Below are 12,205 nucleotides of genomic sequence, written 5' to 3' on the forward strand. Positions count from 1 at the left end.
TCACTTGTTGGTCTCCAACTCAAATATGTTCTTCAAGTTCTCATACATGAAATAACTAATGGCCACCGCAGGAGCAACCTTAGCCAAATTAGGTACAAGCCCTTTGAATAACCCGGGATATCCTTCGTTTTGAATGGTTTTTTGAAGCACATCTCTGAATCCATCATATCTATAAGGATGGGCATAAGTGCCTTGAGCTTGTAATCTTGTTCTTAACAAGTTGACGGGGTAAACCATAGTAGCCCCAAACGATCCAGACAATGCCCCTAATCCCAACACCATGTAGTTGGGTAACTTGACATCTTCTTCGTGCTTGATACCATACTTTGTCATCTGTCTCTTCACCAACCATTTCTTGATGGTGGTAAAAGTCCCCAAATCCAATGCCGCATATGGGAATATACCTGCAACTCCAACGAATATCCCCCGGTAGAAAATACGCAATCCTCCTTCCCGGAACAAATCTTTGGCAGTGTTGAACAAGCTGACATTTGCATCGATATTTGAACATTGGAGCCTAAACTTCAAAGTATCAATGGGGTATACTGTGAACTGTGCAACCACACCTCCCAAACCACCTGCCAAATACGTCGACACTTTGGACAAATCCTTAGTGTCTTCGACTCCTTCCACCGTGGCCAAGAGCCTTTTGGTGAATTCAAAAGTCCCGAATTTCATGGCAGACTCAGGAAACACTTTAAAAATGTTCAACCCATTCCCAACATAAAAGCCTTTGAATCCTCCTTGTTTCCAGATCGTTCTAGCTGCTTGGATGATTGGCGACCTGATTGTCTTATGATGGAGGTGAGCTTCAGCCTTTTTGGCTTCTTCAATCACCGTGCGATGGCTGATTCTCTCTTCTATTACTTTACGAGGAGTCAACACCGTCGATGCCAAGTCGGTTCTTGCGATCAAGAATACCTTTATCCTGTCGAAGGGAGCAGTGCATGTTCTCGAAACAACGCCCGAAATACCTCCGGCCAAAAAGTACCCGAACCCATTTAAAAATTGATTAATGACCGTAACATCACCATCTGATGATATGTCCAACTCTTCCACGATATACTGGAACGCTGTCTTGATTCTTGAGCCGTCCAAACGCGGCATCAATAACAAAAAGTCTCTGAACTCGTCGAAAGTTACAAACCCATCATGCTTGGTATCAATTTGGTTGAAAATAGTGTCAACGCTCTCGGTGGTAGGACTTAAATGCAATTTTTTGTTCAAGTAATGGGCAAAGTCTTGTTTGTTGAGCTTCCCATCATTGTCTTGATCTATTTTCTTGAAACCTTGGAGAATCTGGTCGTCGGTGACAGTCAAATATAGTTTGAAATCGTTGAAATCAACCTTATTATCGTTATTGGTATCCAAACTGGTGAAAATCCGCTTCACCAACTCTTCGTTCTCCTTGACCGGATGGTCCATCCTCAACAATGCTTTTTTGAACTCTTGAAGAGTAATTTCTCCATTGTTGGAGATATCTAGCTTACTGAATAACTTTTCGTAATCATTTGGCTTGGTATTGGCAATAGACACCAAGATGTTCTTTTGCTCTCGTTCCTCGGGCGTCAAGTCTGCTTCGTCCTTGGATATCACCAGCAATTTTGTTGTCATTGGTATGAGTGGTTTCAGTCAACGAATATTATCACTCACAATATGTTTGATTTGATAGCGTCTCGCTTGGTTTGGACCGGCTGAGAAAAAAATGGAGAACTTGAGAACTCGAATGAAACCCAATAGAAATGACGGTTATAGACTGCGGTATATACACTAAGCACGCAGGAAACCTATAATTTTATGATAGCAGATAGCCACAACTATTTGATAGTAGTTTGCAAAAGTCTTTTGATAATATTATATACAACCAAGTTTATTTGCTGATGAGATTCTCCCCAGACACGTAAGTCGCGGATGTTTGAAGATTTTTCAATTTGCCTACCACAAGCTCACCAGTACCAGAATAATGTCAGTACAAATTTTTGGAGATCAAGCCAGTGAAGAGAGAGCCGAAAACGCTCGTTTATCGTCCTTCATTGGTGCCATTGCCGTGGGAGACCTCGTGAAGTCCACCTTGGGACCGAAAGGAATGGATAAGTTATTGCAGAGTGCTTCTGATATGAATAAATCAATGATCACTAATGATGGTGCCACTATTTTGAAGTCCATCCCGTTGGATAATCCTGCTGCCAAAGTATTGGTCAACATTTCTAAGGTGCAAGATGACGAAGTTGGAGATGGAACCACGTCTGTGACCGTATTGGCAGCCGAATTGTTAAGAGAGGCCGAGTTTTTGATCAACAAGAAGATCCATCCTCAAACCATCATCGAAGGTTACAGAATCGCCAGTCAGGTGGCTATAGACGCCTTGACCAAGACAGCTGTGGACAATGGTAAGGATGAAGCTTTGTTCAGAAAAGATTTGATCAACATCGCCAAAACCACCTTATCTTCGAAGATTTTGTCCCAAGACAAAGAACATTTCGCTAAATTGGCCGTCGATGCTGTGTTAAGATTGAAGGGATCCACCAACCTTAATAATATTCAAATCATCAAGATTCCCGGTGGTAAATTGGCCGATTCATTTTTGGACGAAGGGTTTATCTTGGAAAAGAAGTTTGGAATAAATCAACCAAAGAAGATCGAAGACGTGAATATCTTGATCGCCAACACATCCATGGATACTGATAAGGTGAAGATCTTTGGTGCCAAATTCAAAGTCGATTCCACGTCTAAATTGGCTGATTTGGAGAAGGCTGAAAAGTTGAAGATGAAGACCAAGGTTGAGAAGATCAAAAAGTATAACGCTCAGTGCTTCATCAACAGACAATTGATCTATGATTACCCTGAGCAACTATTCACAGACGCCAAAATCAACTCCATCGAACACGCTGACTTCGACGGGATTGAAAGATTGGCTTTAGTCACCGGGGGAGAGGTTGTGTCGACTTTCGACAACGCTGCTGGTGCCAAGTTGGGATACTGTAAAACCATCGAAGAAATCATCATTGGAGAGTCGTCCATGTTGAAGTTCTCTGGGGTTAAGGCCGGAGAAGCTTGTACGGTTGTGTTAAGAGGTGCTACCGATCAGGGCTTGGAAGAAGCTGAGAGATCATTACATGATGCGTTGTCGGTGTTATCGCAAACCACCAGAGAACCCAAGACGTGTTTGGGAGGAGGATGTTCTGAGATGATCATGTCCAAGGCCGTGGACCAGATTGCTGCCAATGAGACGGGTAAAAAAGCGTTGGCCATCGAATCGTTTGCCAAAGCCTTGCGTCAATTACCCACGATTTTGGCTGATAATGCCGGATTTGACTCGTCTGAGTTGGTGACCAAGTTACGGTCGGCCATCTACAACGGCATCACCACTTCTGGGTTGGACTTGAATAACGGAGTGGTGACTGATATGAGAGAATTGGGGGTTGTTGAGTCGTTCAAGTTGAAACGCGCAGTGGTGTCGTCTGCGTCGGAAGCGGCTGAAGTTCTATTGAGGGTCGACAACATTTTGAAGGCCAAGCCTAGAACCGCCGACAGAAACCATTGAACCATTTGTAGATAGTAATGCAAACAACTAGTAGGAGTAGACTCCTTCAGGAGTCATATCTATGGACATCTGGGTCTCAATTGGCTAAATGTTAAAATACGATTTAGGAAATTTATGCTGCTCTTCACCCCCTTCTTCACCCTGCATCAACCTTGCTATCCCACTGCCTCGCTGAAAATTCCAATTCGCCACAATGCCATACTCCACAAATGGGTGACCACAAAAACAAACAAACCAGGTTTACAAAGTCTCCACACTTGTTGCAGATGATTGGTTGCGAGGAGAATGTTCGGTGGTCGCAATTACATGGATGTTTGCATCTGAGGCACGCGTACACAAATGCACCACCCCGGCAGTGAGGGTGAAATTTACAATAAGGTGCTGATTCAACGCGGAAGCCGGCTATTGATGGCGACAAGGAGGTCTGTTATGTGCAAGCGAGTCCACTAAGGTGTGTTTTTTTTTATTTTTGATGAGTGCGATGGAGCAATGACATAATGGGGAAATTCATAATGAAATTGTCAATTGGATTCCACCACTTGAAATTTCTCCGAACGTGCAATGGCCGACACGTGAAGCAAACTATAAATACCACCCCAATTGGCCCTTGGGATTTTTCATCAATTAACTTTCAAAATGGTATTCGGATTTGGTGACAACGACAACGACAAGAACGACAGATCTTCTTCTAGAGACAGATCTTCTTCGAGAGACAGATCTTCCTCTAGAGATAACAACAACTCGTACGGTTCTTCTAACTCCAGAGACAACGACAACTCCTATGGTTCTAAAGGAAACAGCGACTCTTATGGTTCTGGAAACAGTGGTTCTTACGGTTCTGGAAACAGCGACTCTTACGGTTCTGGAAACACTGACTCGTATGGTTCTGGAAACAGTGATTCGTACGGAAGCTCTAGAGGTGGAAACGATGATTCTTATGGTTCTAAAGGAAACAGTGACTCTTACGGTTCTAAAGGAAACACTGACTCTTACGGTTCTGGAAACAGTGACTCTTACGGTTCTGGAAACACTGACTCTTATGGTTCTGGAAACAGCGACTCTTATGGTTCTTCCAAACGTGACAACGACAACTCGTATGGTTCTTCTAACCGTGACAACGAAGACTCATACGGCTCTTCTAGAGGCGGTAATGACGACTCGTACGGCTCTTCTAGAGGTGGAGACTCTTATGGCTCCAACGACAGAGACAGCGACAGATACTAATTTTAATTTTAAGTGTATTATGTACCACGTTATAGCAATAAAAAAATTAAATCAGCAATTTCAGCCACACTAAAAAAAGTTCTAAATCATGTCAATGGCCACTATAATGGCATTGACCACTAAACCCTATTTCCCCCCACTAGAAAGGTTGCTGTTACACTGTTGCACCTTTAACCCCTCTTGCCGTACCGCGCATGAACCCATAACCCCGGATTTTTGTTCCTGGGTGCGAAGGCTGCAAACTGATGCTTTCCATTATTCGTGATCAATGATGTAACAGGCTAAGGTTTTTGTATATATATTACGTCTTTTCGGGTAGTCTGAATAATTACACAATGGTTTTCGGCTTAGGACACAAAAACTCATCTGACTCATCTTCCAGCTCCTCCAGCGATGAAGAGCACCAAAAGATCTCTCAAGATCAAAAATTGAAAGATACTAAAAAGAAGGAGTCGAAAACAACTCAATCAGCACGGAGCGATCCCTACGTCTCTGGTGGCGGTGATTTGGGGCCTAACACTGACACCTACGGGCGGGATTCATATGGTGGTGCCGGTGACGGTGGGCGTAACAACTTCGACTCCGACTCCTACGGTCGTAACTCCCACAACTCCGGCAACACCTCGCACAGCGGAGGCTCTTACGAGGCTGGCACGGGGGCAGACACCGGTGGCCGTGACAACCCCCCACACGGGGCGTATTGACTTCGTGTTATGTATTTATGCTAGTTATGAATTAAACGCACCAATCATTGCTGCAATGGAGCGTAGAGCACCTGGGTAACGTACTTACGCTTGTATCTCACGATGGACGCCACCGACAAAGTGTTGTGCTTGATGCTGGTGGTGGCCAAGTGATTCAATACAACGTGGTTGGGAATCGGTAACGCACCCGAGTTATTATCTCTATCCATCGAGTTGAAATTGTTCAAGATAACATTTTCCAAATGCGGAGGAAGCTGTGGAGGATGCAACCAGGCCTGTTGACCATTCTGTGCTTTAGACTGTTTTTCAATCGCCATGTAGTACTGCTCCATCACCTTTGGATCCACAAAAATCGGGGGTATGTCGTTGATAAACTGGTATGTTTTGTGCAAGTTCGCATCGATGTCTTCGTCGTGATACCTCGAATACCCATTACCCATATCATCGTCATCATTGGTCAACCCCCACATAGAGTCGGAGCGGGTGGCCGACCTGGAAATAGAGCTCTTACGCAGTAACAGCGTTGGTGGTTGGACATCCCCCACCGACGTTTCTTCGTCTGTAAGCTGACTTTCAAGCTCGGACTTATCTTCGTCTGAAAGGTCCGCGTGGGCCTGTTGATCAAGATACAGTTGGACGTTTTCAGGAGTTACCTCCACGTAGTTGACAAAATTCCCCATCTGATCGGTGGCCGTAGGTAAGTAATCACTAAACCGTAATTCGTTGTCGATAACAAACCTGAACCGATGGGTTCCCACCGGCAATCCCAAAGTGATTAAAAAGTTATTGTCGGGCTGTCTAGCCAAACCAATCATTTTTCTCCATCCCGTGAAGGAGCCTGTCACGTACACTTTTTCGCCACCCTGGGACCATTTGATCTCCACTGGTACCGTTACGGTGAGATCAGCTTCTGCGGTCGCTTGTGCTGGAGGAGGGGGAGGCAGTTGTTGGGACTGGGACGAGGCTGGCGGTGGCGACAGCTGGGCGGGCCCCTGGTTCAAGTTGGTCTGACTTCGGTCGATGTGCATCGTGTCTGCGTCAGTGTTCGAGGTGTTTGTCAAAGGTTCTTCAAGCTTCATATGGTCTTCGTCAGTCAATATTAACGTGGATTTTCTTCGGATTGGAGGAGCGGTAAAGGTATCCTGGCTCTGGTTGTCGCCAGAAGAAACGTCCGGTAAGGCGTTGGACACATCCACCATAGAAATGTCCTTGGATTCACCAGGCGCTGAAGAATTGGACATTGGACAACAGCGGGATTAAAGACAGATTGTCAGGTTAAAATGGGCAACAATGGATGACAATTCCTGAAATAGAAAGTGACGGGAGGTTCAGCCTTATGATGTGTCTAATTCCCCAAGCTGCCGATAATTTTTTGCAGTATTCTTAAAACACTTGTTGTTTATCTAGAGATTTGAGTTTTCAACTTCTTCATGCTCAGTCATGGAAAAAAGGCGGACCCACTGAAAAAATATTCCACGGGGTGATAAGACCAAATAGAAAGCCATCCACCACCAATAAATATGGATGTTGATGGTGGCTTTGTAAGTATCTGTACGATGGTTATCTACTCCAGATGGTTTCGGTTGTTAGATCTCTGGGGTCTATTGTCTGTCAAGAGTTTAATCAAATTATCGTCGTGTGCCTACCGCCAGGGCTTCAGGTTTGGCGCTGGGGATTTGACTGCGAAATCCGAAGTCATGCCCGGTTACCGATATGATACTCAAATGGTCAGCAATGTGTACCAGACCACATATTCGTACGTTTGGGATCTCTGAAGTCATAGATAATTAATACCACTTTGGGATCGGTCAATAGGACCCGCTAAGGGCTTATTTGCGGTGTGGGCAATCTTCGAGGCTTCTGGCCTATTGGCATCGCTCAATCAGGTAATTTTGGTCCCTAAGTAAAACACAAAGATGGGTGATCTTGATTTCCATCTAGCAAACTCCCACCCACACCCAGGCTCTGGTACCCCTGCCTTTCTATATATATCCCCACCAATGTCTGTCTCTTGAATTGTCAAAAAAAATGGATTCCTACTTACTTAACCACCCTGGTGACATTTCTCTAAACTTTGCACTACCATTGAGTGACGAGGTGTATACCATCACATTTAATGATTTGGATTCTCAACTGCTGTTTCTGATTCAATACTTGGTCATCCACTCATGTGCCATTACCGTGTGTCTTACACTTTTGGTGTTGTTGAACTTGTTCATCCGCAATAAGAAAACTCCGGTGTTTGTTTTGAACCAGGTGATCTTGTTCTTTGCTATAGTCCGGTCCAGCTTGTTCATAGGTTTCATGAAGTCGCCATTGAGTACCATAACTGCTTCGTTCACGGGAATTATTTCTGATGATCAAAAGCATTTCTATAAGGTGAGTGTGGCTGCAAATGCTGCATTGATTATCTTGGTGATGCTCATTCAAGTATCGTTTACGTACCAGATATACATCATCTTCAGAAGCCCCGAAGTCCGCAAGTTCGGTGTATTCATGACCCTGGCGTTGGGAGTGTTGATGGCTGTGACGTTTGGATTCTATGTAAATAGTGCAGTTGCAAGTACCAAACAGTATCAGCACATATTCTACAGTACAGACCCGTATATTATGGACAGCTGGGTTACTGGATTACCTCCCATTCTCTACTCTGCTTCTGTGATTGCCATGAGTTTGGTGTTGGTATTGAAGCTTGTTGCAGCGGTGAGAACAAGAAGATACTTGGGTCTCAAGCAGTTTCTGAGCTACCACATTCTTTTGATCATGTTCACCCAGACGTTGTTTGTACCTACTATCTTAACGATTTTGGCCTATGCTTTCTACGGGTATAATGATATTTTGATCCACATAAGCACCACCATCACCGTGGTGTTGTTGCCATTCACATCGATTTGGGCTTCAATTGCCAATAATTCCCGTTCGTTGATGTCGGCTGCTTCCTTGTACTTTTCAGGCTCAAACTCTAGTCTCTCAGAACTATCTTCTCCTTCTCCCAGTGATAATGATACTTTGAACGAGAACGTATTTGCATTCTTTCCAGACAAGTTACAGAAGATGAACAGTTCTGAAGCAGTTTCTGCAGTTGATAAAGTGGTGGTTCATGATCATTTTGACACAATTAGCCAGAAGTCTATACCTCATGATATTTTAGAGATTCTTCAGGGAAATGAAGGAGGCCAAATGAAGGAGCATATATCTGTATACTCCGATGACAGCTTCTCCAAGACCACTCCCCCCATAGTTGGAGGCAATCTTTTAATCACAAATACTGATATAGGAATGAAATGAAATATGTGAATTTTGCAGCCGTAGAGGTAATACCATTTCAGATCTCAGAAAAGTGATAAATACAGAGGCCACATTCTACAACGACTGGGAAGTCAACAGGTTCATCCTGCTACGCTTCTGATACAAAACAAGTACAAATGTCTGTTGACTAGTGTTGGTGAAGGCACTACACTCTGTTCATGGCGTAGATAACAGTCTAAAATTTCTTGCTAGACGCGCCCTTGTGGCCTAATTGGTTAAGGTGTAATCTTCCGGCGGTTATGATTGCGGGTTCGAGTCCCGCCAAGGGTTGGTTTTTTTTTTTACCATTCAGAACCTGTGCTTGTTATTAACTTCTGTACGTATCACCAACTAAAAGGCCTCGAGGTCGTATTCTGATAGTTTTCTTTTGGCTTACATTATGTTAGGGCTGCTGCCCTGTGACCGCGATAGTCGCAGGGGTCTTTGTGTAACCCCATCATCTGTCTGTGCGAGCGAAAAAAATTCTCATCAAGTGCTAGGAAATTTTCAATTGAATTTTTATTTCAATACATTACATATAGACGAAAATGGCCAAGATCAGTCAAGGTATGATATACATCTAATGGAGACAAAAGGTTTCATTGTTATCACGCAAGCTTAAGCACCAAACATACACCCTTCCTTTAGTGGGACTCGAACCACCTCCTACTCCTAAAATTAAGTGGATGTCAAATGAACCTATATTCAAACCTCATGAAAGTGTCACTCAAAGGTTTCCTTCTATTCCTTCACTTCTCGGTTGAGCATCCTTCATAACTGAGCACCTTATTGTACCCAATATCCATGTTTTTCCATACTAACAATCTCTAGACGTTTCATCTTCTCGTTCTAAAGCTAGAAAGGCTTACTTCACCTCTTCCTCCGTGGAAAGAAGAAAGTTGTTGTCTGCTCCATTATCCAAGGAATTGAGAGAACAATTCAACATCAAATCTTTGCCAATCAGAAAAGAAGACGAAGTTTTGGTTGTCAGAGGTTCCAAGAAGGGTTCTGAAGGTAAGATCTCTTCTGTGTACAGATTGAAGTTCGCCATCCAAGTTGACAAGGTTCAAAAGGAAAAGTCCAACGGTGCCTCCGTGCCAATCAACTTGCACCCATCTAAAGTTGTCATTACTAAATTACATTTGGACAAAGACAGAAAGGCTTTGATTGAAAGAAAGGGTGGTAAGTTCGAATAAATTAATTCATATTAATAAGATAACGTTTATACATAAATAAAAGTAACCAAAATCTTTAAATAATTTGTTAAATATGAATGTATTATAGCTTTGTAAAAGTTTCGAGGTGGAGGCTCGTCCTTCAAATTTGCCTGTGCTTAATTTAAATTCAATTCGCACTAATCACAACCCGGGGGGACCTATTTCAATCATGACTTCACCAACAAGCCCTGTGTTTGCCGAAGACTGTGAGTTGACCAATGGCTTTGGCTCAGAGCCCATAAGCGTATCAACGACTCCCATTCCTGCTGCCAACTCAGGTAGAAGAACTACAAAAAGGTGGTCTTTCCACAACGACAGTAAACCCAACTTGGTAGAAAGACCTCTGGAAGCCTCTAACCAAGGAAGGAGAAGACTAAGTGACATCACGGGAGTTGATGGAGTCCACAAGGAAATCGATGCCAACCATATTTCTCCCGCCCAGTTGTATTCCACCGAATCAGGTAGATTGTTTCACGCTGGTAAAATCTGTATTGTATTGGCAGGATTACCAGGAAGAGGTAAGACCCATTTATCGGTTTCCTTAACCCGTTACTTGAGATGGTTGGGGGTTAAGACTCATTCGTTTCACTTGGGGGATTACAGAAGGCGGAATTTTGATGATTTGGACCAAAGTTTGTTCATTGAGGATACAAAGTTGAGACTCAAGATTATCAACGAGTGCACCAATGATATGTTGAATTTCTTTGAGAACGACAAGGGACAAGTTGCTATATACGATGCAGTCAACCCATTCCCTAAGAATAGGTTCGAGTTGCACGAGAAATTTAAGAACTTGAACATTCAGACGTTGTTCATTGAAAGTTCTGTGACGGACGACACCATTATCATGAAGAACATGGAGTCAGCAGCAGCGTCTTCTCCAGACTACGCCAACTGGGACTACGATAAGGCCTATAAGGACTATAGTGACAGAATCAAGGCGTTAATGCCATACTATATCCCCATGGGAGATGAAGATGATAACAATAAGTTATCATATATCAAGTTCATTAACTTTGGTGAACGAATTGAATTGCACAACTCCAACTATGGCTACTTGATCAACAAGGTGGTGTTTTTCTTGATGAACTCCCGTATCAAGTCTGGATCGGTGTTTTTTGCCCGGTGCCATAACAATTCCATCAACTATAGTGATGATCCTCCCTTGGACACCAACGGGAAAACCTATGCCAAAAACTTATGCTATACGTTGATCGAGCATTTACAGAAACAGAGGAAAGAATACGTCGAAAACATTGACCTTGGTATTCAAGACGAGGATGGGACTCCCGGAACCAACACACCCACGTCTTTAAAGCAGAAAAGACTGTTTTCGTTGGATGAAAAACACCTACCAGCAGGAGCCGATGGGGTGGATGTCAATTCCATGGTAGTATGGACCTCTGTGAAGAAGAGAACTATAGAATCCACCAAGTACTTCAAAGCGGCCAATATCAATGTCAGGCACCGAATTCAATTGTCTCAAAAGAACCCTGGGGTTGTAGGGTCCATGGAGGAAGATGAAATCAAAGAAGCTTTTCCCACCGAATATGAGCAATACTTAAAGGACCCTTACCATCACCGGTTTTCCAGGGCTGAACTGTACCACGATTTGGCCATAAAGATAGAACCCTTGATTCTCGAAATGGAAAGAATGAGTGGAGATGTGTTGATTATTGCAGACGAAAGTGTCTTGAGAGTATTTTACGGTTACTTGATGGCATCTTCATGTTTCGACATTCCTTACTTACCATTCTCCCAAGATGAAATAATAGAGATCAAGTTCAATGCCTATGCCAATGTGGCCAGCCAAATTCCTATCAAGGATTTTTCCTGTAAGTAGTCTATGTCATCTAATGTGATTTCGCATCTTTATTTTTTTTCTAATCTCCACCACCAACATGGTTGATTTAACGCCTATAGCCAAGTACCGAGCGCCCGATTTCACCAACGAACATGAGATTGGGGTTGGTGATGGGCCTCATACCACAGACGGAAAAACCACCCAGATTTCAGACGTCGTTATCAAGGCTGGAGGTCAAGATCGAGATAGACCTACAGAGGCTTCTAACAGCTCTTTAGGACAGTTGAGAGCTAAATTAACCAGTTTACAGGACAACATCAACATATTCTTGACGGAGCGCATGAAGTATGCCAAAGAACAGGACTCCAAGGATATCGAAAGACGGATTTTGGATGATGGAGTAGATGAAGATGAAAGTGACTAA

At 43.4% G+C, this 12,205-nt stretch overlaps 9 protein-coding genes and 1 non-coding gene across 10 annotated transcripts; 8 read left to right on the forward strand and 2 right to left on the reverse strand. All coding sequences in view use genetic code 12, as the record gives it.

The window, feature by feature from the left end:
- On the reverse strand, positions 1-1,614 carry PSN45_001304 (uncharacterized protein; the record flags this gene model as incomplete). The annotated part of the gene is made up of 1 exon (XM_006690053.1): positions 1-1,614. The coding sequence occupies one exon, from the start codon at positions 1,612-1,614 to the stop codon at positions 1-3; it is 1,614 nt and encodes a 537-aa protein (XP_006690116.1).
- A 349-nt stretch (positions 1,615-1,963) lies between these two features.
- On the forward strand, positions 1,964-3,544 carry CCT2 (T-complex protein 1 subunit beta; the record flags this gene model as incomplete). Its single annotated transcript, XM_006690446.1, has 1 exon — positions 1,964-3,544. The coding sequence occupies one exon, from the start codon at positions 1,964-1,966 to the stop codon at positions 3,542-3,544; it is 1,581 nt and encodes a 526-aa protein (XP_006690509.1).
- A 636-nt stretch (positions 3,545-4,180) lies between these two features.
- Positions 4,181-4,768, forward strand: PSN45_001306 (uncharacterized protein; the record flags this gene model as incomplete). Its single annotated transcript, XM_066157632.1, has 1 exon — positions 4,181-4,768. One exon carries the CDS (start codon positions 4,181-4,183, stop codon positions 4,766-4,768), a length of 588 nt encoding a protein of 195 aa, XP_066013729.1.
- Positions 4,769-5,103: 335 nt separating this feature from the next.
- Positions 5,104-5,472, forward strand: PSN45_001307 (uncharacterized protein; the record flags this gene model as incomplete). The annotated part of the gene is made up of 1 exon (XM_006690051.1): positions 5,104-5,472. One exon carries the CDS (start codon positions 5,104-5,106, stop codon positions 5,470-5,472), a length of 369 nt encoding a protein of 122 aa, XP_006690114.1.
- A 44-nt stretch (positions 5,473-5,516) lies between these two features.
- GAL83 (galactose metabolism- protein) lies at positions 5,517-6,713 on the reverse strand (the record flags this gene model as incomplete). Its single annotated transcript, XM_006690050.2, has 1 exon — positions 5,517-6,713. One exon carries the CDS (start codon positions 6,711-6,713, stop codon positions 5,517-5,519), a length of 1,197 nt encoding a protein of 398 aa, XP_006690113.1.
- A 787-nt stretch (positions 6,714-7,500) lies between these two features.
- On the forward strand, positions 7,501-8,760 carry STE2 (pheromone alpha factor receptor; the record flags this gene model as incomplete). The annotated part of the gene is made up of 1 exon (XM_006690048.2): positions 7,501-8,760. The coding sequence occupies one exon, from the start codon at positions 7,501-7,503 to the stop codon at positions 8,758-8,760; it is 1,260 nt and encodes a 419-aa protein (XP_006690111.1).
- Positions 8,761-8,977: 217 nt separating this feature from the next.
- PSN45_001310 lies at positions 8,978-9,051 on the forward strand. The gene has a single exon. It is a non-coding gene; the product is annotated as a tRNA-Arg (tRNA).
- Positions 9,052-9,308: 257 nt separating this feature from the next.
- On the forward strand, positions 9,309-9,956 carry RPL26A (60S ribosomal protein uL24; the record flags this gene model as incomplete). Its single annotated transcript, XM_006690047.2, has 2 exons — positions 9,309-9,327; positions 9,592-9,956. The coding sequence occupies 2 exons, from the start codon at positions 9,309-9,311 to the stop codon at positions 9,954-9,956; spliced, it is 384 nt and encodes a 127-aa protein (XP_006690110.1).
- Positions 9,957-10,146: 190 nt separating this feature from the next.
- PSN45_001312 (uncharacterized protein) lies at positions 10,147-11,820 on the forward strand (the record flags this gene model as incomplete). The annotated part of the gene is made up of 1 exon (XM_006690045.2): positions 10,147-11,820. The coding sequence occupies one exon, from the start codon at positions 10,147-10,149 to the stop codon at positions 11,818-11,820; it is 1,674 nt and encodes a 557-aa protein (XP_006690108.1).
- A 58-nt stretch (positions 11,821-11,878) lies between these two features.
- GON7 (chromatin DNA-binding EKC/KEOPS complex subunit gon7) lies at positions 11,879-12,205 on the forward strand (the record flags this gene model as incomplete). The annotated part of the gene is made up of 1 exon (XM_006690044.1): positions 11,879-12,205. The coding sequence occupies one exon, from the start codon at positions 11,879-11,881 to the stop codon at positions 12,203-12,205; it is 327 nt and encodes a 108-aa protein (XP_006690107.1).

Source organism: Yamadazyma tenuis, chromosome 2 (assembly GCF_029203305.1).
Source record: "Yamadazyma tenuis chromosome 2, complete sequence".
In the NCBI taxonomy this organism is placed as follows: domain Eukaryota; kingdom Fungi; phylum Ascomycota; class Pichiomycetes; order Serinales; family Debaryomycetaceae; genus Yamadazyma; species Yamadazyma tenuis.